Genomic DNA, 27,383 nt, shown 5'->3' on the forward strand with positions numbered 1-27,383 from the left:
AATACTTTTAATGTGCAAATATTCGTGACGGTCTCGCGACTTCTCCCTCTACCGTTCGAATCCTCCCATACCGGTCCAAAAAACTGTCATCCGATAGAAAAAAAACACGGTGAAAAATTTCCTAATAAAAAATGAAAAATCCTAAATAAATATTAAAAAAGAAAATTAAACAGACTTGAAATGAAGAAATTCTGTAATCGAAAACAGAAATCGTAAATTACTAACAAAATAAAACGGTTCTACTTAGCCTAATTTTAAGTCGAGCCGAGGAAAAAAAATCGATCGGTAATGTATAATAAATACTTTGATAAAACTGGGAATCGATGCGTGGTCGCATTTAAACTTACCCTTAAATTTTTTATAATACGTAACAGGATACTGGAGTGTTCTCTAACCGATAACGATGCAAAAATATTTTCGTTAATCACAGTCTTCCTTAAAAATAAAACTTGCTAAATATCACCTGCGTTTCCAAGTTCATAATTACGAGAAACCGTACGTAGTTTCAAAATCTTTATTCTTAAACCGTGCAATTTCTTGTCTATCTAGGAGATGGAATTTTCGTTATACGTTTTCAGTCAAAATATACACAGATAATAAATTAAACGACGATTAAATTTATTTATACAGAATGATTATTTATACAGGAAATATATATATATATTCGGTTTCGTGTAAATCGTTTATACCTTTTTTCAACACAGTTGTCTTTCTACAACTACTTTCTGTAATTCGATATTAAAAATCGATTTCTTTCGTAGAATTCGAAATTTCCGTACGGATTATTAAACATTTATAAAAAAAAGACGTATCGCTAAAAAAAATTTTATATATATATATATTAAAAATATTTTTTTTTACTAGTACGATTTTGTAGTTTTATTATATCTGAGAAGAGAATTTTTTTTAAGCATTGTGTAACAGATGTATGTAAATTCGCATATACGAACGCTCCCGGATTGTATTTTCCAAACGTTTTGACGATCATTTTTAGTTACCTATTTAATGGATTCTAACTCGATTAACGATGTAACCGATTACGCTTTTAGGTCGTGGCTATTCATAGTTCTTTAATGTAAGTTCAGTTTAGTTGGCGTGTGTTCGACACCGCTGACCGATTGATCTGGCAGTAATGCGGTCTGGCATGATGTGTCCCGGACGTAAGCTCAAAGTCTATCTTAATTAACAATTTAACAGTCCAGGAAGTTTACTATTACTGGGGATTCAAAATGTCGATTACGTGCGATGTCAGATTTAAGCTAAAGGATGATTTTTTTTAATCTGATTTTCACGCCTCTTTCTTCTGTGTTTTAGTAGTCGTGGTTTAAGCGGTCTACTCGGTCGGAATGAGGAAGATTAATTCACTTCTTACATATTATAATTCGGCTTAAGAAATAAATGTATGTATATATATATATATATATATATATATATCGTTTTTAAATTAAATATTTACAATGTTTTCTCGTAGCGATGAATAAATGCGATGAATATTCATAATCGACTTGAATTAAAAACGTAACGGTAATTGACGTCTCTATAAATCTTTCATTCTGTTCGGCATCCTGTAAAACCTGCCGATAGATGATAATGATCTTTGTAACGCGTGAAAGAAACCGCGAACAGGAATCGAACACAGAACCTCGGAATGAAAGCCGTAGACGCTACTACTTTGTCACGGAAAACGGCTGAGTTTATTTAATAATCGATTTGTTATCGATAACGATTTCTGTTTAGCGTTCTAAATTTACTTTTTTTTTCTCACTATAAATGAAAATTCCGTATCGTTTGAATGAAGTTGTACAAAATTACACTTGCGATTGTATAACGTTTCTCTTTAATATATATAGTACCCTTAAAACGAATTTCCGTTTAAATGACAACGTGTTTTTCGATTTTTATAAAATATTAGAGTAAGATTGTTTGTTATTAGCCAAATAATATGCGTAACGATTTTTTATAAATTTTTTGGTTTAAAATCGGAGTTGATGTTTTTCTGAGACGGCGATGAAGTGGAACTTCGTTTCAAGCCGACTTTGTCGACAGACTCAACTTGTGATTTCTCCATTGATTCTTTACCAGATGTACCTCTTTCCACTTAGTTTATCAGAAGCTACGGGTCGGACGCTTCACTCTTTCTCGTTTTACTCCATCTGTAAGGGTAATGTTTTTCTTTGATATTCTTCTTAGTCGTGCTTCTTTCAGCGTTCTGTTAAACACTTATCTTTCTGGTTTTCGAAAATTTTTTCCTTCGGAGAAATCATTTAGGAAAAAATTTGGAATATACAAAAGAAATTCATACTGATATAATAACAATATTTCCTTGATAGACGTCAGTCACTGATGTCCGTATTCCTGAAAACTTTGCTTACAAGCACAAAAGAGGAAGATGTGCTTGTCTTACGATACAGTTAGGTTATTTTTAGTACTACGTAAACCTTCTGTAATTAATTACTATCCGTTGTTTCGTTTTGTGTCTTACTTTATAGAGCTCAATTTTTTAAGTATATAATGCGCCAGTTTTACTATTGGCTGTACGACTACTATGATTTTAGAAAAATTAAAAATATTTTTAGAAAATTGTTATCGTGTGTACGCTTTTTGGGTAATTTATTAATTTAAAAAAAAATAAAAGTACCGTCTGTAAGAGTTTTTTTTAAATTCGGAGATATAATTTCTGAAAATAGAATAAATCGAACCGCTAAAAAAAATGTAACATTTAAAATAATTGTGCACGAAATATTATTTGGAATTTTTACTAAACTTTCGTTCTAGTTTACAGTGAAAAACATTAATTACTGCAAAACCGAATAATTGAACCTATGAATATATGAGCGCGCGCGCGCGCGCACACACACACACACACATAAACGGCCAGAGTGCAACGGAGTTGTTCAGACTCTTTTTATCTTAGACCATGATTACTTCAGGTTGGAAGAGAGAGAAAACAAATTATACGGTTTATTGAACAGCACAGACCTTCTTATATTTATCATTTCATTTCTGAAACGGATTAATTTTGCGGCATCCGTAATTATACAGATATTATTTAAATCGATTAATAAACAAATTATCGTCTACGTTTTTGCCCCTACAATATTTTAATCGGGGTGAACAAATAAATTTTAATAAGCTTAATTTATTACATATCTATTGAAAATTTACATCCTGACACCCTCCCCCCCCCCCATAGGGGAAGACACTCGCCTTTTGACGATCCCGGTCGCCACACCAACCCCTCGGTTCCTAGCCCTGATGAGCTTTACCGGAGGTCGTCTTTTAGATCCTCTACACTTGATAACACAACACAGTCGCCGGTTTGGCCTCTGTCAGGATACCACCGATGTAAATATCTAGGCAGACATATTAAAAATTTACATTATTATTTCGATTAAATAAATTCAGATCCATCAGAAAAAAGCCCGTGGTTTCGAGCTTAATTTTTCGTTTAAAAATATCGTAGCTCTCTTAAACCGATAAGTAATATGAAATGTATTTATTTATTTATTTTTAATGTAATAGATTTCGATAGGTCCCTCTCTGCATAGCTTTGTTGACCGGGAATAGAATATTTTTAGATCGTGGTTCAAACGATATTTGATTTTACCGGCGTCATTTTTAACGGTTAGTATAAGGTCGCAGCGAAACGCTCTCGCAGATGTTAAAATTACATATGTTGTTAACGTAAAAAATGCTCTTCATGTATCCTTTCGCAAAAACACAAAGTAAGGTATGTTCTTATATTCGGCTTTGTCGTAGCCTCCGAGATCTCTTCCGTTTCACGTATTGGAAAATTTAATATTGAACGTAGGATGAACAGTTTCTGTAATAGGGTGGAAGATCTTTTTGAAAATTTAATTTCGGTATTATCTAATCGAATAAAGCAAGGGTTTTGTGCGTTTCGATTAGAATTTACTAATTTTAAGTCGTACAGTAATATTAACTGCTGACGCATAAGTTTTTACGTCGTACGATAAAATCTTTTTAATTCGGTCATCTCTCTTTTACAGAAATCTTTTCACCCTCGAACGAAGAGATTTTTATTCCGTTTAACGAATTATTCCCTGTTATTCTTTTTAATCCTGTAGTTTATATTTCTCTTCGTCTATGCGTCGATTGTTTTAATAATATTAGATTACAAGTAGAATGAACTCGCCTAGATTATAAGTAGATTCGGCGTGTCCCGTTATACATTTTAATTTTAACCGTAATTTTTGTTTAAGAATTTTTTATTAAAACGTACGAAATATTTAAATAATTTACAGTACCGAGTACAAGATAAAAAAAAATCTATTGCGGAGTTTCAGGAGTTATTTGTCCAGCAGATCGTGCGCTGTTCTGAATCGAGCCACCACGTGTTGTTTTTTCTCCATCTCTTTCCAGTTAATGTCCATCGTCAGTTACGTCTCTGGCGTACGTCACCGTTAGTCTTTTTTCTTTTTTTTTAATCGTTCGTTGTCCGAATATACTTTTAGAATCCTTGTTTTAGCGACGTGTCGGCTTAGTGATGTCGATGTTTTTTGTCTTCCGCTTTTTATATTTCTAATTTTTTTTATCTGAAGATTTATCGTCGTTTTTATTACTGTTTTTATTTTTTTAAATTAATATCTTTATTAGTTTCTGTTTTAATAGTCAAACGGCAAATAAGTGAAGAAAATAAGTGAGAATAAACGGATAGAAACGCGGTAGGAGTGGGAGAGAAGGTTACCGTCTATAAACCAAAAGTTTCAAAATTTTTATCGTTTTATTTTTGGATTTAATCCGTTAAATGTACTTATTTCATTCGTAATACATTTTTATTAGTTTTTCTCGGTGGGATATTTCTCTTTTTTAAAAACAAAAAAACTTAAGTCCTTTAGAATACGGTAGTTTAAAGGTACAGCGATCGTTTTGCGATTACCTATTTTGACTGAAATTCGTGTTCGTCGATTACCGATAATTGCCTGTGATTCTAGCCGCATCACTTCCTTCTGTCTGAGTGGATTTTAAATAATACATCGGCTTTTTTGGCGTACCTCCTTATGTAAACTTTTAATGCGTTCCTTCTAAATAGATTTAATCGGTTTCTAGAATTATCATTACGTTGTTTTACGCTTTGAGTTTTTAAAAAGAAATCGTTTTATTATTTCATTTTTTCTTACGGATCTCTTTTTACAAATCGTTTTGTGTTAGAACTACGATCTACCGACACGATCTTTTTAAACCCCAACGTTACTATTTATTTTCATTTGTTTTGCTCGTCGTTATACGAGGAAGGAACTTAGAAAGTTCATATGTTTGTAAGTAAATGATATTCGGAACGCTTTGGCATATCGCCTGTAGTCGCCCGTCATTCGAGTCATGCGGTAATCAATTTATCTTTAGTTTGTATATTTTTATTCCTAAAGAGCGACCTATTTCGGTTACAGTTCGGTTGTTTTCTCGATGTAATGTCAGTTATTAGTTGTAGCTCATAAAAAAACAAACAAATTTCTTCAAATCTTTTATAGGTATTTTTTATTATTTGATTTTGTCGTTATGATTATTACATTTTGGACAATATGCGCTGTTATAATGAAAATATTATTCAGAAACAGGTGAGTTAATTCTAATGTTTCATAACTTAATGTTCTATGTGAATTATTATCTTTCAGTTTAACGCGTTTAAAAAAATAAGAAAAAGATAGCTAACGCGTATTACGTTTCGTGAATACGAGTTTATACTCGAATATCCTTTATTAATCTTCTTTTTTTTATTGTTGAAAGACATCATCATCTGCAAATAAGAGGTTGTAATGAATTTAAATGATTTTTGATTTTTTCTTTTTTAATTTGGATAAAAACGGACGATATATTTTTTTAAGGGACCGGCATTACAATTATTTTATTTATTTTTTTTTTATACTTTTTATTTTTAATTTAAATATAAAGCAACTTTTCATGACCGACTGACTGTATGACTGATCGTTAACACCGAGCAAAAACTACTGAAGATAAATCGATGAAAATTTGTTTACGTGTTCTTCTTACGGTGTAATTGCACACCGAGAAAGGATTTTATGAAATTCCGAGTTTAAAGGATTAAAACCGAGTAAAAATGAAATTTTAATAAAATTTTTAATTTCTCGGAAAAAATGAAGATATCAACTGATCTTTGGTGTTTTTAATCCTCATGTAAATATATAAAACTCGATTTCTAGATTATTCAAAATTCGACCTTCAAAGGGGTGAAGAAAGGTAAAAATAATTTGAACAATGCTTAAATTTTTCGCCATTTCCGACTAACTAAACCAGATATTCAGTAGTTTGGGACTTGTAAATACTTTTCAGATAAATATCTAAAAACCGTTTCCGGGTATTTTTTGGAATATTGATTTTTTTTAAGGGAGGGGACGGAAAACGGCGCGCGGCTCAACCGACATAGTATGTGCGTCGCGACCGGCTGCACTGCCTCCGGCTACTTGACTAAAAACCGTAAAATAAAATAAAAAATTGACCGCGACGAAAATATCTTAGTATAAAATAATTTAAATATTTCAATTTTTACTTTTATTATTTTATTTATATATCGTCTAAGTTATCATAATAATAAAATAGTATATTTTAGCCGTGATGGCTAAATTATACTCTTAGACGTTTCCGTCGCTATAATACTTGTATCTCAGATTAGGGACTTTAAAATTAATACAAAATATTTTTAAATCAGAATGTCTGTGTTCCGCTTATATGATCGCTTAAAAGCTCAAAACCGCTGGGATCTGTCAACCGAATAATACTTTTACTATGCGTTTATTGAAATTTGAAAACGATTTTAGATGTAAATTTATTAGGTGGTCTTAAAGAATATAGATTTTACAGGGCTATTTTTCGCATAACATCTTAAGTCGTTTAATTACCTTCTGTAAAAGATAACTTCTTATAGTTTTCCGCAAATGAAGTTTAAAATAAAAGGCTGAATTTTATTTATTAAAGACTGTTTTCGCTACATCAAGGATTTAATAGAAAATTTTATCGCATCACGATTTTCGTAGGCGTCTTGTAGCTAGCGCTCTCTATGAGTTTTTGTTAGGATGAATTTTTTAAAATTTCATGTTTTCTTTACGTTCCGTACAAAATTAAAGCAAAAAGGCTCCCAAACTGCGTCATCAATTACGAACGAACGGTAAAATTTATTTTAAACGAAACTCGACAAGCGATCATAATTTAACTTGACTCGTAGCTGTTATAGTAAATTAAATAAAAAAATTACACCTTAGGATGTGTTTTAGTAGATATCAAGATATGAAAATTAATGCAAATATTTTTTTTGTAAATTTCATAGGAACTTTTTTAATTTGTGATTCCTCCCCCCGTTTTGTGTTTTTATCGTTGCGCGTAGCGAATGAATCTTTGTGAAAAATTTCAAGGAGCAAAAATTAAACCGAATTAGATTTAAAACGATTTTCGTATGAATCTTTTTTTAATTTTGAATGAGAGTTCGGTTTGAAATAATAAATCTCACTGATATACAAAGACAACGTCTTTTTCGTTTACTCCCGATAACCGCGAAAACTATTGAACCGATCATTACTAAACTTTAATTGTAACTTTTTTACGACCCCTCTCCCCGGAATGTTTACCGCAGTTCATACCTCATCAGTCTCACCGCCATATAAATCAGAAATAAAACGTAAATATAAATCACAAATCCTCTATTATATCTATTTTACACTAAATACTGTACTGTACATATAAATCATAAATACGTGTAATTAAATAATCTAGAACTTCAATTTACTACATATAATGTCATCGTCTGCAAAAATAAATTCTACTGCTATAGTATAATTAAAGGGAACGAGGACTATTTGCGTATTTAACAAAGTTTTGATGATATGAGGAACGATTAGTTTCGATATCGATATCGACTTATTCGGAAAGTTGTTACGCGCCTTACTAAATTATCGTCTTATCCGGGGGCAAACCGCGAGAAACCATCCTCGGGCGAGTAAAGTAGCACTCTGTAAGTTTTTATATCTTCAATTAAGAAGTTCCATCAGAGTAAGCCGTACACATAATCGGCTTAGATTCGACTTTCGATTCGGTATTAATATTTTCATAACCCTACATCGGTGAGGTCACACAAAGGTAGAAGAGCTTCCAGAGCTACTAGAATTTATGATTGTAGGCGACGCGAATTTACGTCAGAGCGTTGCTGAAGTCTTTAAGAGCAACGTTTACTCTCGGATCAAAATCGAGTTCAACTTTTGAGAAAGCCGCCATTGTAAGATTGTAAAGTCCGTAAAATAACATTTTTAATTTCTCTCTAGCGTCCGTTTACAGTGACCGTTCTCATCCTGGAGTCGGTTGATGTTGCTACGGCCAGTGTACGCGTTTAGAATGCGTCGAAAGGTACGTTAGATTTGAATCGTCCTGTTTATTTATTGTATTAATGTACGTTTATGTATTTTATAATTCAAGATTCCTTTTTTGTGCGTGTAGATATTTATTATGCGGAAAATGATTTCTAATAATATTCAAATTCAGTTAACGGAAACCTGACGTAGGGAATAAAATTTCTTTTTCCCGTTTAGCCTCCGGTAATTACCTTTCAGATAATACTTCAGAGGATGAATGAGGATGATATATGTGATTGTAGTCTTGTTCAGTCTCAGTTCTACCGTTTCTGAGATGTGTGGGTAATTGAACCCGACCGCCAAATTACACCGGTATCCACGATCTAGTATTCAAACCCGTGTAAAAATAACCGACTTTACTAGGACTTGAACACTGGAACTCTCGACTTCCAAATCAGCTGATTGGGAAGACGCGTTCATTACTAGACCAACCCGGTGGGTGTAGGGAGTAAACTAACGTGTGTAATGCTCACGCTGTATTTGTACGGCGTGTTGCATACTTGTAAGGAGTTTCAATATTTTTACTGCTAAAATGTCAAAATATCGGAAATTTTCGTCTTTATTAATTCGTTTAAGTTTCATTTATATTATTGTTTTTTTTTCAGAAATATAAAAAAATTCTTCAAACGTTATTTTATGAAAATATTTTAATATGATTTTATTTTATTTATTAACCGTTATAATGTTTGTCATATACCGACTTACTTTTCTTTTCGATACTTCTTATGAAGGTTTCTTAAAATTCATTTTCCGTTCGAACTAATGTACTCTTTTCCTTGATAATAAAAAAAATTAAAAGGAGGAAAGACGACAAAGTATTAAATATTAGAATTTTATTATTCCTAAATATATCCTAAATATTATTGTCGGTTATCCATATAGATTCATTTTATTTAGAGGAAACATGTAATTTACTACGGCTAATTCAAAACTGCTGCTGCCATTCCGTTGTAGATATTTATTGTGAACTATTATGTAATATTTTCGATTCGATTTTCCAGTTCCCAAATAACTTTTTATCTTATTGACGTTGTCGTCTACACTCTTTTTCCATATATAAATAATTAAATTACTATTTTACGAGTATAAAAAAAAACATTAATGAAAAGATGTGTTCATTATCGGGTATCGAGTATATATTTTATAATATTTGAGAGAGTTAAGATACGGTGTCCTACGCGTACGCAAAATAGGACCTTATCTTGAATTATACAAAACTAAACTACACTGTAAAGAACAAGCACGCTGTAATATATATTAAATAAACAAAGACAATTATTCCGACATATCTTTTGACGCATTTTGAATGCGTACCTGCTGTACTAATAATAACTGTCCGTAGCAGCACCAGCTGACTTAAGGATGAGAACAACAATCGGTCACCGTAGACGGACACCGGAGAGAAACTAAAAATGTTATCGGTGAACTTTACTTTGTGTAGTACGTTAATTTGGTTTGTAATATAAAAAACCTAAAATGTAAATTTTATAGAATAAATATATTATTTGACCGCATGAATTCTTAACCGATTCGGGATGGACACCGCTGATAAAGGATCTGCATAATAGCTCTGAAAAAACTTTCTGAAAGCTTATATCATTGTAGTTAAGCAGTCGATTATATTTAAATTATTATTTTTTTTTTTAACATTCAGTTACATTTCTTGATGTTTATTGGAATAACTAAAATTTGCATTTTTATTGTTCGACGATTATCACCGACGTAGCTTAATAAAGAAAGATTAATATGTACGTATATAATTACATGTACGAGCGTATTAAAGAGTAATTTATTAAAAAGTAGAATTATTAAAAACTATTAATTAATTAATTAAAGAAAAACACTTACTCTTTTTTCTTTTTAAACTTAAGAAATGTTTTCGTAGTGCGCACTGCTTCATCGGGTGAGCAATAAAATATTATAAAATTGGTCAAGCGTTAAAACTTCAGAGAAATATTATCAGTCATTGAGCTCATCGACTCTAAATCTCTCTAAAGTTTTAACGTTTGACTAATTTTATATAATATATTATTCACCCGATGAAGCAATGCGCACTGCGAAAACGTTTGTAAAGATTAAAAAGAAAAAAAGCAGCAAGCGTCTTTCTTTACTTAATCCGCTGGGTTAGGCTAGCGGTTAAACTTGTTACCGCAAAATCGGCCGATTTTCGAAGTCGAAAGTTCTCAGGTTCGAGCCCTTGTAAAGGCGGTCGCTTTTATATGGATTTGAATGTTAGACTGTGGATACCGTTGTTCTTTGGCGATCGGGTTTCAATTAGCCACACGTCTCAGGAGCGATCGGCTTGTCTCTGTTCAAGACTACACATTTACACTTGCACGACAGACTGCGTACAGATTATTTGGCATCTCCGCAGAGTACTGTTGATGTCACGTCAGTGTGCTGTTACTTTGTAACCCGGTATTACATAAATAAATAATAATAAATTAAGTAATAGTTAACGTATGTATATACAGAGTGATTGCAAATTGCGAGGCAATCTCTCGGGAGATATTTTATACCCAAAAATAAAAAAAAGGTCATATAAACATAGGTCATATAACGGTTCGTTAGCGAGTTTTGGCTCGCGAAACATGTAACTCTGCTTTTGCTACCTCTGTGAAAATATCTTGTTTAATTTACCGATAAAGAAATAAAAATTTCTAGTTGAATTTTGTACAGAATTTAATTTTGAGAGAATCGATGCAAATAACGTCTATTAAGATTAATGACGTTAATCTTTGAGAAGATGCAATAATAATTTTGAGAAGTGCAATTTTAATTACAAACAAAACAACACAAACCGAATCGGAAAAGCGAAACGATTTTAAATAGAACGATTTACATACAAACGCTAAAAATTATAAAAATGAATTTGAAAGTCATCCTTCGAAACATATTGTAACAAGACCGATAAAACGACCTGCATAACGGATTCCTGCCAATTAAGAGGAAAGTAGTAGAAAATATAATACCGGGCGGAGTCCTCAAGCGGACTAAAAGTAATCCTTTTTCTAAGACTAATAGGTCTGTTTAACAAGCGTTCTTTGTAACACTGTCCGCTGGCACACCCTCAACCGATGTTGTTCCACGAGAAGGGTTACCGGAGCGGGGTAGAAATGTATGAGAAACTTTTTCTGAAGATCATTCTCGCGTTTCAACTTGAGTCTGGTTCTGCAGGTAAAGAGGACAGGAGTATAAATACTCCAGGGAAGACGGTTTGAGAGGAGCATCAAGCGAGTATTCTGCGAGAAGTTATTATGCGAGTCGGTGAAGAAGCGAATATCTATTGCGTACATGTTCAACCCACCGGGTTGGTCTAGTGGTGAACGCGTCTTCCCAAATCTCTTTCCAAAGCTGATTTGGAAGTCGAGAGTTCCAGCCTTCAACTCCTAGTAAAGCCAGTTATTTTTACACGGATTTGAATACTAGATCGTGGATACCGGTGTTCTTTGGTGGTTGGGTTTCAATTAACCACACATCTCATGAACGGTCGAACTGAGACTGTACAAGACTACACTTCATTTACACTCATACATATCATCCTCATTCATCCTCTGAAGTATTATTATCTGAAAGGTAGTTACCGGAGGCTAAACAGGAAAAAGAAAGAAAGAAGTGCGTACATGTTCGAAGCGATTAAGGGAACGTCACAAATTCCGGTGAGGATAGTGGGGGAATGCAGGAAGTTATTTGGCGAGTTACTGCCACTTGTTAGCGGTCGTGATAATGTCTTTTGTCAATGGGACTGAATTGTGATTTTTAATATTTAACTACCTGTAAATAAATCCTGACGTTACTTTAAATGCTATTTTGTATGTAATCATTGTTTAATATTATTATTGTCATAATTATTATTATCGATTTGCCTTATTTCATTCAAGTTCTTAAACTAATAAATTGTGATTATATAAACATTTTCGATCGTTAATCTCTCAGTATCCTGATCGAGCCGCGAACATGCTACAATATTAATTTTTTTTAATTTTTTCAAAGGACGGCAGTAACAGCTAATCGACAATCAAGTTTGGTGTCTAGCATTTGAATATTCATTTGAGCGGTGTTTTTGTCATTCACAACGGATGGTATCACAAATTTGTTGTCGTTTGACGGACATGCTGTTAATTTACGGTAAAGTAAATAAAAATGGATCGGTCTGCCGTGCGCGAGTACCTGGAAAATTATTGACATCGACGCGTACCGGATCGGTAAAACATTTGAGGCTAGTTCGAGAAACAGCCGGAGCTAATGTTAAGAATAATGATTTTATTAGACGTGCCCGACTAGCACGGATTCGCCTAGGTAAACTATGCATTAAACAAAATGGCGGCCACATTGAGCAACTGCTTTGATGAAATGTCTGCTGAAATTTTAGTACGGTTTAATTTCACAGAGGGAACAGAAAGCAGAGCTGAATGTTTCGCGAGCCGAAGCTCGCTAACGAACCGTTTTCTGACCTATGTTTATATGACATTTTTTTACATTTTTGGGTAAAGAACTTCTTCCGAAGATTGCCTCGCGATTTAAAATCAATCTGTGTGTACGTATACATATATAAAACGTATAAATTTTTATTCGGTGTAAATTTATACATTTCATATTTCAATCGACAAAAGACCTTTAAGCAATATGTAAACGGTTGTGTTGTACTTGCGGTTCAATTGTTTTAGTAGTTACAATGCGTTCTGTTGTAAGTTTGTAAAAATGAAAATATAGGTCACGGAAACCACAGTACTACAAACTAATAACAGTTTTAAAATATACTTCGGGTTTTACATTTCACGGATACTTTGACCGTATTAAATAATTATATTTTATCATATAATTACAATTTTAGTTAATTCATTGTAGAAAATATTAAATCGTTAAAAATAATCGCCGAAATGATTTCAGAGAAAATAAAAAACTATTTTTTAACGTAAGTAAATTAAATATTTTATAGTCGTGTTTTGTGGAAGTTACAGAGCTTGGAAATTACACGCCACAAATAAGCCATGAAAAACCTCAACGTTTCTGCGAATATAAATAATGTGTTTCTTGTTGGTTAAATGAATTCTTAATAAAAAAAAATAAAAAAATACAAAAGAGGCTTTAATTTGATACGTGTTATGTATTTTTTGTAAACTGTTAGTTACGAAATTATAACTCAAACTCAGACTATTGTTAAATTCTCTTTCAATACCCAGACTATTAAAAACGACTTAATATTATTGGTGTTACAACATTTTCGGGTAAACAATAACATAAGTAAAAAATTCTGTGTTTGTTACCGTTAAAATATTTATTGTAATTTACACGCATTAATTAAATCTGTATGTTATTTATTCTTCTAATGAAGGCATAATGCGGAAAGCGCTCTAGTAATTATTATTTTATTGTTGAAAAACAAATTTAATAAATAAATTTAAAAAATGAGGCGCTGTGGAATTAAAAGAATAGTATTTTTAGGCATTTCATTAAATTTTTTTTGCGAGTTTACTTTTAAAAGTTTCATCGTAGTTTAAAGTACGGATCAAAGTACACGTGCAGAAATAAGAAAATAATGTTATGAAGATTTATATGTAGAAAGTTATCGATTATGATGACTAATGCAGACTAGAATTTTTTTGTAATAAGAGCAAACTGTTAAAAAAAAACAGGTGCAGGTTATAGAAGGTTGATTCTTGAGTCGTAAATAGAAGTTAATGTTGCGTCCTCGTACTTCGTTTCTATGGCATGTATTTATAACGTTGTTTTTATAGAAACAATATTTGTTTAATTTTAAATTAAAATTATATACTCTCTCTCTCTCTCTCTCTCTCTCTCTCTGTGTGTGTGTGTGTGTGTGTGTTATCCCCCTGAAATAAGGAGTCTGAATATATTTATATATATATATATTTTTTTTTTATTTCCTTTCTTTATGAATAATTTTTTACTGTTTTATTTTATATTAACATATTTCATTTACTTTAATATAGTAAAATCTGTTAATACTGTGAACAATTTGTGGAACCGTGAAAAATGTAGGGAAATTATTCATTTATTTGAACCGTTAACAAACATATTTCATTTATTTTAAATACCGTTGTTTCGGCAATTACGTTATAACTTATTTAACAAATTTAACCGGCCTAAAAATTTAACCGCTGTCATTTGCAGCGTTAACTAACGACGTGGATCGCCGGTAAAAGTAAATATCGTTTGCATTTCATCTTTCTTTTTGTGTTTGTTGTTCCACGACGATTATCTAATGTCTCTTTTGTTGTGTGTACGGTCAGTTACAGAGAAGTACGATAATTGTCGGCCTAGTTATTTTTTTGAATCGGATTTACTCTTGCGTATATCGTATGTTCTGTGCGCGTTATATACGTGGGTACGTCGGAGCGAATTTGGCATTTATTATAGAGTTGAGAGTTTCTACTTTAGTCGTAGGAGTTAATCTGTTGATCGACTGTAGAAAACATCTTTACATAAATGCCAAAAATAGTTCGGTGTAAAATCGCATAAAAAATATGCCGCCGTGTTTTTGTTTTAACTTAAATGTTTACGATGTAGCAGAATTAAAAAGTAAAATTTTACTTTAATGTATATAATAAAATTTGATGTAGTTTTCTTGTGTAAGACCGATTTAATATGTCGAAGATATATGCTGTTAAAATTTTGTCCACGCCTTCGGTAAAGTATATTAAGATTATGGTAATTATGAACCTCGACGACAGCGGTTTATTGTAAATGTCTATCTATTTAATATGCCTTTTACTAACCGGTAATTTTTATTTTTGAAGGGGAAATAAAATAACCGGGTCACTATTTCTTATTATTATCAAAGGTATTTCTATCTTCGTATAGGATTTATAAAGCGGCCGGTAATAATTTCAATTCTAAGTGAAATCGATTTTTTAGACTTATGACCCTATATGTATTAAAGGAAAGTAAAGATTTCAAGATCGTTTCGTATCTAGGTAAGGCAGTTATTTTAAGAAAGTAAAAAGCTTTGTTTTACTTTTGATACGTATCGTGAAAAGATGTCGTTAATTAAATTGAAGAAACCGCATTTACGTTTTACCGCTCGCCTTGAATATTTTCTGATCTGTAAAATTTCGTTAGAATCGGATCCTTGTTTGGAGCATTTGATCTTCTAACGTAATCGGATGAAATTCCTTTTCATCCTTTACCGTTACCGTTAAGGTTATTTAGGAATAACAATAACTTTAATAAACTTTACAATAATTCCGGATTTTTTATTTCGCCTCGTCGTTTTAATATTGATCGCTTTAAATAACATTAATTTTGAAACGGTCAGTGTATGTATGTAAAGTTGAATAATATTCTGCGAACGATCAGCGTTACGACAAATAAAAAAAGGATGTTAAATAGACGATCATTATTTTTTTCGTTGATCGTGTTCGAAACAACTTTCCTTACCGTTGAAACCGGTGCCGACTGTATCACTTATACATGATATAGAGGTTGACGTATGTTAACTGTTACTAAACGTAGACCTGAAAAAGTTACAGATCGATCGTTAGTTCTGAAAGAATATTACTCGTCGAATAATGTAAAAGCGAGTCGTAAATTTTATAATCTTGAATTATTTATCGACAGATGTATTTAACAAAGTAAAACTAAAGCGAACTAAACGAACCGATAATATTAGGTACAAGAAACGGTAAATTAATTTTTGTATATATTTTCCTAAGGAAATAGATTACCGAGTAAAACTCTGTAAGTCCTAATGCGATAATCGATGAATTCTTTAAATACAATTTTCTAATTTCTCATATGATATCTCTGTTTTTAACGTTTAACTTTATAATTTATTTGTTTATCGGCTTCGTTATTTTGTCCTGAACGAACCGTATCTTTACTTGAAATTCTCTTTACGTTTGATAAAAATAATTGTCGTGAATCTTTTACTTTTTAAAATTTTATTTTTATTATTTTAACCTTCAAGCGCGCTTCATACTTATCGTTTCAAGGAAGATGAGATAAATGAGAAGACCCTTGGCGGGAATAGAATGAGAGACGAACTGTCCGGACAGTCTGTCTGTCTATTCTGTGTGTTTTACGTAAGATATTAAGTTTCTTTGTTTGTCGATCGTTTTAGGACAAGAGGTGGAAGCGGTTCTGCAGTCGAAGGGGAAAGATTTATACTTGAAGAATCATCGTTGAGAGTGCGTGGTGTCCGGTTAGACGATGCCGGTCTGTACAGAGCGGTGGCTACGAATGCCGCAGGAGAAAGTACAATTGAATTCCAACTCGACGTGCACGCTGCACCAGGAGATGTACCTCGATTTCTTCGAAGACTTAACGACCTTGCCGTCAAAGTCGGCACTCGAACCAGACTTCTTGTCGAAATACGAAGTGCAACCGACGTCAAGGTAATTTTATAAATATTTACTATGTACACTGTTTTGCACATAGATGAAAAAAGATTCAACGAGCTAAAAAATCTCATTTAGATAAAAGGCATGATTTGATGTTAATTGATTTTTTCAATGTTATCGGTGACTATAGCCACCGATCAGAACTAAACGGCGACAGTTTATAATGAAATTGAACTGTTTGTCGCTAAACTAAAACGATTCACAAGAACTAGTTTTTTGTTATCGGTTTCTTAAATGTTTAATTTCTATGAAGTTACCGCTTGTTAAAAACCACAGATTTACTATACTGAATAGCTGTAAACCGGAGTTATTTTCTTATGAGTTAATGATAATCGTAAGTGTTTAACAGTTGATATTCTATTCAAATAAAACTTTGAAAATCATTGTTAATCTAAAAAAAACAATATTATTTATATTCTATAAGTATGAACCGACTAAAAAATGAGTGTTTAAGAATATAATTTTAAAATACTGAAACGTTTGAAAATTTTTGGTCATTTTTCAATTTAGCGGACTAACTGTTTGGTTTTTTCCTTTAGTAAACATAAGCTATTTTAATGTTTGGATAACATTGTTGTTCACCATTTAACTTGTCTGGATGTTGTTATTAAAGACGCATACAAATATAAAATTATTACGTGTAAGATTTGTCAAAAAAACTTGCTGTGCTTCTTCAAGTGTTTCTTTTTACTTTTAATTTGATTTGTTGCAAATTTTAGTCGTCACAATCTTGTTTGTTTTTGACTTGCTTGAAAATCAACTAACTTGTAATAAAAAATATGTCTCGTTAAATTTAGCTATTTATAACGATTTCATTTGTAAATTAAAACATTTTTTCTTTATGAAGCTCATTCATTTAAATCATTTTTAACTATTTAATCGACACCAGATCTGTTTGTTTAAAGATTAAAATCTAAAAATTGTTTTTTGTTTAAACTATTATGGATGCGATTGTAATTTCTATTATAGCATTAATTCGCAATTTTAAATCTAAAACATTAGATTAAAATTCTTTTATGACCGAATTTATTTTGGGTTCATGGATTTCAGACCGCTTGGTATAGGGAGGACAGAGAAGTGTCAGAGAGCGACAGACATCATTTCTTAAATGAAGGTTCATTCTTTTGTCTGGATGTTGCTCCTGTTACTCTAGAGGATTCTGGACTGTGGTCTTGCATAGCAAATAATGCTGAAGGACGATCTTCGTGTTCTTGCCGACTCAATGTTCTCGGTAAATCTGTTTATTTTTCTAATAACTTCTATATGTAAATTCTATTTATGTCATCAGCAGGTATATTTAGTGAAATGATCAGTAGAAATTAAAAGTAGAATTTTGTAAATTATAACTTCTTAGTGTTGATGTAGTGGCCTGGCCTTGATGCCAGGCGGTAATAATAGTCACTACGAGAAAATAACCGGCTCGAAATTTGGCCTCTGAAAAACGTGATGGACTTTGTGTTACTCAGTTTGTTAGCTAATTTCAAAGTAGGCTGATGCTGTTAGGAAAGATAAAATATGAGAAACAAAGGAAATTATGATGAAAGGAAGAAGAGAATCAGCATCAATAGACTTGAGTGTCTACTGCTGTTCTGTTTACTTTGTGTATGACTGAATTGCATTATTATTATTATTATTTAAAAATGTAATCGTTATATTGAACTTGGAAATACTGAAAATTATTATTCAGGCCATTTAAATAATTTTTTCTTTTAAATTATTGAATATTTAAGTCTCGGTTTTAAAGTAATATAACTTTTTCTTCCAGAAGATTTCTCAGAGATGGTTAGCAGGAGCACCTTCTTCAGATATTAACAACAGTGTTATGAGTAATTCCATTGAAAAAGTGTTGCTAATTAGTCTGGAAAGGTCCTTTGGAAGAAAAACTTTCAATATTATAGTTGTTAAATACAAGTATTTCATGTTTTGACAAGCTGTTCAATAAATTTTTTTATTAAAATAATGAATATTTAACAACTGTTGAATTTTTTAATTTTTTGTCTTCAGTCATTTGACTGGTTTGATGCAGCTCTCCAAGATTCCCATCTTGTGCTAGTCGTTTCATTTCAGTATACCCTCTACATCCTACATCCCTAACAATTTGTTTTACATATTCCAAACATGGCCTGCCTACACAATTTTTCCCTTCTACCTGTCCTTCCAATATTAAAGCGACTATTCCAGGATGCCTTAGTATGTGGCCTTTCAGTCTGTCTCTTCTTTTAACTATATTTTTCCAAACGCTTCATTCTTCATCTATTTGCTGCAATACCTCTTCATTTGTCACTTTATCCACCCATCTGATTTTTAACATTCTCCTATAGCACCACATTTCAAAAGCTTCTATTCTTTTCTTCTCAGATACTCCGATCGTCCAAGTTTCACTTCCATATAAAGCGACACTCCAAACATACACTTTCAAAAATCTTTTCCTGACATTTAAATTAATTTTTGATGTAAACAAATTATATTTCTTACTGAAGGCTCGTTTAGCTTGTGCTATTCGGCATTTTATATCGCTCCTGCTTCGTCCATCTTTAGTAATTCTACTTCCCAAATAACAAAATTCTTCTACCTCCATAATCTTTTCTCTTCCTATTTTCACATTCAGTGGTCCATCTTTGTTATTTCTACTACATTTCATTACTTTTGTTTTGTTCTTGTTTATTTTCACGCGATAGTTCTTGCGTAGGACTTCATCTGTGCCGTTCATTGTTTCTTCTAAATCCTTTTTACTCTCGGCTAGAATTACTATATCATCAGCAAATCGTAGCATCTTTATCTTTTCACCTTGTACTGTTACTCCGAATCTAAATTGTTCTTTAACATCATTAACTGCTAGTTCCATGTAAAGATTAAAAAGTAACGGAGACAGGGAACATCCTTGTCGGACTCCCTTTCTTACTATGACTTCTTTCTTATGTTCTTCAATTGTTGCTGTTTGGTTCCTGTACATGTTAGCAATTGTTCTTCTATCTCTGTATTTGAACACTAATTTTTTTAAAAAACTGATCATTTTATTCCAGTCTACGTTATCGAATGCCTTTTCTAGGTCTATAAACGCCAAGTATGTTGGTTTGTTTTTCTTTAATCTTCCTTCTACTATTAATCTGAGGCCTAAAATTGCTTCCCTTGTCCCTATACTTTTTCTGAAACCAAAATTGGTCTTCTCCTAACACTTCCTCCACTCTCCTCTCAATTCTTCTGTATAGAATTCAAGTTAAGATTTTTGATGCATGACTAGTTAAACTAATTGTTCTGTATTCTTCACATTTATCTGCCCCTGCTTTCTTTGGTATCATTACTATAACACTTTTTTTGAAGTCTGACGGAAATTCCCCTTTTTCATAAATATTACACACCAGTTTGTATAATCTATCAATCGCCTCCTCACCTGCACTGCGCAGTAATTCTACAGGTATTCCGTCTATTCCAGGAGCCTTTCTGCCATTTAAATCTTTTAATGCTCTCTCAAATTCAGATCTCAGTGTTGTTTCTCCCATTTCATCCTCCTCAACTTCCTCTTCTTCGTCTATAACACCATTTTCTAATTCATTTCCTCCGTATAACTCTTCAATATATTCCACCCATCTATCGACTTTACCTTTCATATTATATATTGGTGTACCATCTTTGTTTAACACATTCTTTTATTGGATTTTAATAATTCTTTTTACTGGATTTTAATAATTCTTTTTATTGGATTTTAATTTATGTATCTCAAAATTTTCCTTAACTTTCCTGAATGCTCTGTCTATTTTACCAATGTTCATTTCTCTTTCCACTGCTGAACACTTTTCTTTAATCCACTCTTCTTTTGCCAGTTTGCACTTCCTGTTTATAGCATTTCTTAATTGCCTATAGTTCTTTTTACTTTCTTCATAAGCATTCTTATATTTTTTACGTTCATCCATCAGCTGCAATATATCGTCTGAAACCCAAGGTTTTCTACCAGTTCTCTTTATTCCGCCTAAGTTTGCTTCTGTTGATTTAAGAATTTTTTTTTACCATTCTCCCATTCTTCTTCTACATTTTCTACCTTATCTTTTTTACTCAGACCTCTTGCGATGTCCTCCTCAAAAATCTTCTTTACCTCCTCTTCCTCAAGCTTCTCTAAATTCCACAGATTCATCTGATACCTTTTCAGGTTTTTAAACCCCAATCTACATTTCATTATCACCAAATTATGTTCGCTATCGATGTCTGCTTCAGGGTAAGTTTTGCAGTCAACGAGTTGATTTCTAAATCTTTGCTTAACCATGATATAATCTATCTGATACCTTGCAGTATCGCCTGGCTTTTTCCAAGTGTATATTCTTCTATTATGATTTTTAAATTGGGTGTTGGCAATTACTAAATTATACTTCGTGCAAAACTCTATAAGTCGGTCCCTCTTTCATTCCTTTTGCCCAGCCCGTATTCACCCACTATATTTCCTTCCTTGCCTTTTCCAATGCTTGCATTCCAATCGCCAACTATTATTAAATCTTCATCTCCTTTTACGTGTCTAATTGCTTCATCAGTCTCTTCGTATACACACTCTACCTCATCATCATCATGGGCGCTTGTAGGCATATAGACGTTAACAATCGTTGTCGGTTTAGGTTTTGATTTTATCCTTATTACAATGATTCTATCACTATGCGTCTTGAAATACTCCACTCTCCTCCCTATCTTCTTGTTCATCACGAAACCTACTCCTGCCTGCCCATTATTTGACGCTGAGTTAATTACTCAAAAGTCACCTGACCAAAATTTTTTAATAGCTGTTATAAATATTTTACGAGTAAGATTTTTTTTTTAATGATTGATTGAACGGGATCTGAATTATCTATCATTTACTGATAGAGGAAAGTTTTAAACGATTTTTAAATGTAAAATATTAACTCTTTCAATCAGCTGTCTGAATTTAATTTCTGTAGGTAGAATTCATTTAAAAAGGAGTTCTGGAAATTTGAGTTTCGTAAATTTGAGAATTCTTATTTTTAAGTTGAATTCTAAATTTGAAACTTTTATGTAAAGTTACTGCTAAGACATTTTTTAACATTTCTAGTTGTAAGTTTTAAATAAACATTAAGTGTGTTATGTACTTCCCGTTTCTTAAATTCTTTAATGAAATTATTAATATGATGGGAAATAATTTAAAAAATTTCTTAATTGATCTGTTCAGTTCATATACTTAAAATTTATTATGACATCATCGCACAATGACATTTCATGTTATTTACATAAGAGTGTTTTTGGCAAATTTTAATAGTATAGTTAACAGAATATACATGTAACAATTTTAGTTCATTCCATAATTAGGATGTTTTATTTTTTTATGAACATATATCTCAAATTATTTTATGCATGTAAGGTTCAATTTAGAATGCCTTCGATTTATTGTATTCTTTGATGTTTTGTTTAAGTGTAAAATCTGTAAAATGTCTCTTCATCACTTGTGATTCCAGATTTGATATTTTCAAAAATTTAATTACTCGGGACTTTTTTCTACAATTAACCTAAAAATCTTTATATATTGCTTTATTCTTACACGTGCTTGGGGTTCTTTTTGCAGTTCCCAAGGCTTACAAGAAACCAGAATTTGTTGAGGAGTTGAAAGCGGTACTGACAGAAGGAGGTACAGTATCATTAGAATGTAAAGTTATCGGTGTACCGACACCTCATCTAAGGTGGTTTAAGGATGGTGAACAAATCAAAGCCGGAGATGTATTCGCATTATCTGCCGATCCATCTGATCCGACTACATTGGGTACATATACGTGTGAAGCTACTAATTGTATGGGAAGAGCTATATCATCTTCTAGAGTTCATGTTAATGCTATAAACAGTGGAAAAAGTACTGATAGGTAGGTTATGATATAAACCTTTATTTTTAAATTTATTGTGTTTTTTCATCGTATAATATCAACAAAAATTTCAATGTTAGGTTTTTAATTTTGCCTTTAGCGCTTCTTGTTTACTGTAAAGTTGATTCTCTAAAATTATTCAGTTCCTTGTTTCTGCTGAGTACAGTTTAATGTACTTCTTAACTTTCAAATTTATGTAGTCGTTTTGTTCATTTGTAAGTGAAATATACCAAATTCTTTAACGTTACTGGTAATAAATACATAATTTGATGATTATTATTATTCTTTTTATTACTGCTCTGTCTAAAGGAACTAGACTGTACATGGGGAGTTAACCCAGAGAGATTCCTCTATCTTTGATTGTCCCTTTCTATTTTTAATCTCCCTTTTTCTTTATATTTTCTTTTTCCTTGGATAACCAATCTCTTATTCCCGGTATCTTGAGAATTATGTTAGTTACTAAGGCAGTATGCTGCAACCTTCTAGTAGTAAGCAGGAAAATGGTTTAGGGATCAGTAGGGTAGTGACTCTGCCTGTGGAACTTTAAATACTTTATTTCCTATTCATGGATTGTAAGAACATGTGACTTGGGTAACCGTTAAGGAAAACTAAAACTATTCCTCTTAAAATCTAAAATTTTATGTACATCTGAAGGGTTAATAATCTGCTTTCCTGTTTACTTATTATTTTTTATTGCACTTCAAATTATTAATATTGATTTATTGTTTATTACCGTTTTACAACTATTTTACCTTTTATTAGGGTTCTGTTTATTAGTAAGTATAAATCTCTATACTATTAGTTTTTGATCAACTTCTTAATCTTTTTTTGAGATATTTAAAGAGTTCTGATTGTTTATAAAATTAAAATACAATTATCTGGAAGGTAAAATTATAAATAATATAAATCTAATATAAATAGTACATAATATACTATCTAACTGATGTAATACCGATGTAGATCTGTTCTATTTTTTAGTTTATTGCCGACTGGTCCGGTACCCAAATTTATTCAAGACCTTCAAAATGAAAAAGTAAAAATTGGTGGAAGTCTGACTTTGCAGTGCAAAGGTAAGAATGAAATAGTTATTAAAGAATAATGTCTGAAAATTTTCCTACAACTTAGAGGCAGTGCATATAGTAGTATAGTGCTTTCCAAAGAAAAGGAATCTTAATTTATTATACTTTACTAAGTATCTCTGTCTTTATGGCTGACACCTGTAAAGCTTAGGCATAGGTGCAATAATAATAATTTCTAAGAGTAATTTCTTGAAGATTATTCTAAAGCTAGTGTTATTCATTCAATATACAGTTAGTCCTTGTGAAAAAAAAAGAGACTGGTGGCACTTGTAGAGGTGAATATTACTTAGCTCAGTAAAGAGTACAAAACCACGTAACTCGTCGCTTTTTCTAGTAAGCTTGCCATGGAATGCTGGTTATTCTTTGTAATTGTTTTTTCCTTTTTTTTGAAATGATTGATGCCTCATGCCAAACCACCTACAATTTTTTGGTTGTTACACCTACATACATATTTATAGATAGATACTGGAAAATTGGTTTTGTAGTTAACTTCAGCGGTTTTTAAAATAAATTTTATGGATGTTGTTAGGAATTCCTTTGTCTACCAAATTTGAAAACAAACTGTTAAAATTCATTTTCTCTTCGTTTTGAGTGATTTTAGTTGCATAAATAATGTGCAGATCCTTCTTTAATAATGCTGATGGAGTAACACAGAAATTTCATCATTCAACTACCATATAAGATCAAATTACAAATCAGTTTTCTTGCTTATCTTACATTTCTGGATCATAAAATCGTAGTAAGAGCAGAAAAATAAATAACAGTAACTGCACTCTACCTTTGCAGATGCAGAATTTACCAGCTGACTGGTCAAACATCTGTAAAAAAAGCAAAATCTCTTTTACATCTGTAAAAGAGCAAGGTTAAATCAATTGTGGCAAATACTGATCGTATTTGCCACAGGTGGGTATGTTTTAGTTGCCATTCCTTTTGCATATACGTAAACTATATTGGCCCATCTGCACCGATTATGGATCTTGTACAAATCTTACCATCCATCTTTTGTTAAACAAAGAGTTCCTTTTGTTTTGCTATACTTATATATACAGTTAACGTTCTGGGTTAACAGTTATTTTTTTTTTGTATTTTGGTTCATTAATACTGTTTTATTTTGTTTCAGTTGAAGTGCCACCATGGCCTAATCAAATATCATGGTTTAACTCTCAGGGTGAAGTTCTCGAAGGTGGAAGGTATCATTTAATGGCTGATGGTTTGGGAACATATAGTTGTGCTGTGAACTCGGTTGAAGCTGTTGACCAAGGACAATGGAAATGTGTTGCTTCTAGTTCAGTCGGTCTTAAAAGTATAACAGCATGTAATGTAACTGTAACATGTAAGTTATAGAAATGTTTATTACATACTGAATTTTTCTTATTTGTTTTTCTTCGTTAAATATTTACATTTAAAATTTAAAAAAAAAATATGTTTACAGAAATTATATTTTTATAATTTTTTTCACTATATAAATCTTTAAATTTTAACTTCTAAACATCATTGTGATATTAAACAGTTGGTATCTTTAAATATTCTGTACTAATATTACAAAAAGCAAACTCACCATACCTCATACTCATCGTCAAGATCTTTGATATAGTTATCTTAAACTGTGGATACATGATTTCAGTGCTTAATCGATTTTTGGAAAGCCAGGAAGTTTTCTGGAACTCAATTTTGTTAAGGCTATTGATCAATGCTGTAGCTTCTTCTGGATATCTTCAGTTTGTCACCCTTTTATCTTGGTTTTCATTTTTGAGAAAATAAGAAATTTGGAGGTAACCAGTTCCAGCATGTAAGGAGAGTGGAAGATGACAAACATATTGTGATATTTCCTCTAGTTAATAAATGTCAAGTAAAATATAAATTTTAGATTCCTGGGATTGCCATTTTAGAGCAGCCAATTGGAGTTTCCAAAAATTGAGATGATGCTCTCTTGCTTCTTCACATACTTACTGGAAAGAATAGTTGATTAAAGAATGAACGTTTGGCTGGTTGAGATGAGAACTTTGTTCTCCATTTTCTTATCATCAGAAATGATCAGTGTAAATTGTTGGATCTTAATTTGGCTATTCAACCGAGCAATTTTTGTTTTATCTCAAGGTCATAACCGGTTTTCATCACCAGTTACAACCCTACACAAAAATGGTTTATTTTCTGAACAAGTTGATGAAGCTGAATACATTTTTATTTTTGTTCTTCAGCTGTTTAGAGCCTTGGGATAAGTGACTTATGTTGAGGTGAATGTCCATTAATTTAATCTGAACTTCAAGTTTGAAATGTTTCTCCACTATTTATTGAGTGTGGTTTTATTTCAAATTTAAACAAAAATAAAAGAAATAAAGTAACAAAAAATTTTGAATGTAAAGTAATGTTAGAAATTGTAATTATAAATGATATTTTACCTAATGTCTCTACATCTGTATTTTAAATTTTTGTAGTTAATTTTTAATGTGTTATTTTTAAATAGAGAAAATGTTTTTATCATAGAATTTATGCATTTTATTGTATTGGCTGATCATGAAATCCAATGTTTTATATATATATGTTTTTTTTTTTGTCTTCAGTCATTTGACTGGTTTGATGCAGCTCTTCAAGATTCCCTATCTAGTGCTAGTCGTTTCATTTCAGTATACCCTCTACATCCTACATCCCTAACAATTTGTTTTACATATTCCAAACGTGGCCTGCCTACACAATTTTTTCCTTCTACCTGTCCTTCCAATATTAAAGCGACTATTCCAGGATGCCGTAGTATGTGGCCTATAAGTCTGTCTCTTCTTTTAACTATATTTTTCCAAATGCTTCTTTCTTCATCTATTTGCCGCAATACCTCTTCGTTTGTCACTTTATCCACCCATCTGATTTTTAACATTCTCCTATAGCACCACATTTCAAAAGCTTCTAATCTTTTCTTCTCAGATACTCCGATTGTCCAAGTTTCACTTCCATATAAAGCGACACTCCAAACATACACTTTCAAAAATGTTTTCCTGACATTTAAATTAATTTTTGATGTAAACAAATTATATTTCTTACTGAAGGCTCGTTACGCTTGTGCTATTCGGCATTTTATATCGCTCCTGCTTCATCCATCTTTAGTAATTCTACTTCCCAAATAACAAAATTCTTCTACCTCCATAATCTTTTCTCCTCCTATTTTTACATTCAGTGGTCCATCTTTGTTATTTCTACTACATTTATATATGTTATATTAATTCAATCAACCTGACTACAGAATAAATAAAATCACATCTAAACCTACTATTTCATTATTTTGACTTTTAATTTGCAATTTAAAATTTTGAATATATAAAAAAAAATTAGTTTTATTTCTGTTTTGATTTAACTGGAAAAGGATTGTATAACAATTTTATATTTTAATTTTAATGTGCAATTTTGATTTTAATGTTTAATTTGCAACGAAAGATTTGAAAAATTATAGAGCAACTGATGGTGCAAGGTACGCCTGAAAGCGCTCTTGCTTTGATTATGGAATAAAATAGGTGTCGTCCTATTTTATTTTATTTTATTTATTCTGTACTTTGGTTGATCGGATTAATATAATTTGTATAGTGCAGAGGAGTATGAATCCCGAAAGGATCGATTGTAAAAAAATAATTGTAAATGCCAACCTGGCAAAATTACTATTCAAATTCTACAAATTACATATTAAACTTAAGAAATAATATACATTCAATAAGATTTAACAAAACTTGCCTT

At 31.8% G+C, this 27,383-nt stretch overlaps 1 protein-coding gene across 1 annotated transcript in view; it reads left to right on the top strand.

Moving 5' to 3' along the window:
• Strn-Mlck (Stretchin-Mlck) overlaps positions 1-27,383 on the top strand; it is a 599,211-nt gene that overhangs the window by 95,783 nt on the left and 476,045 nt on the right. The window contains exons 3-7 of the mRNA XM_075373431.1: positions 16,459-16,732; positions 17,789-17,969; positions 22,296-22,587; positions 23,566-23,657; positions 24,787-24,999. Of these exons, the coding sequence (XP_075229546.1) occupies positions 16,459-16,732; positions 17,789-17,969; positions 22,296-22,587; positions 23,566-23,657; positions 24,787-24,999 (1,052 nt within the window). The remainder of the gene's footprint in view (positions 1-16,458; positions 16,733-17,788; positions 17,970-22,295; positions 22,588-23,565; positions 23,658-24,786; positions 25,000-27,383) is intronic.

The sequence above is a fragment of the Lycorma delicatula genome, chromosome 8, assembly GCF_047948215.1.
Source record: "Lycorma delicatula isolate Av1 chromosome 8, ASM4794821v1, whole genome shotgun sequence".
Taxonomy (NCBI): Eukaryota; Metazoa; Arthropoda; class Insecta; order Hemiptera; family Fulgoridae; genus Lycorma; species Lycorma delicatula.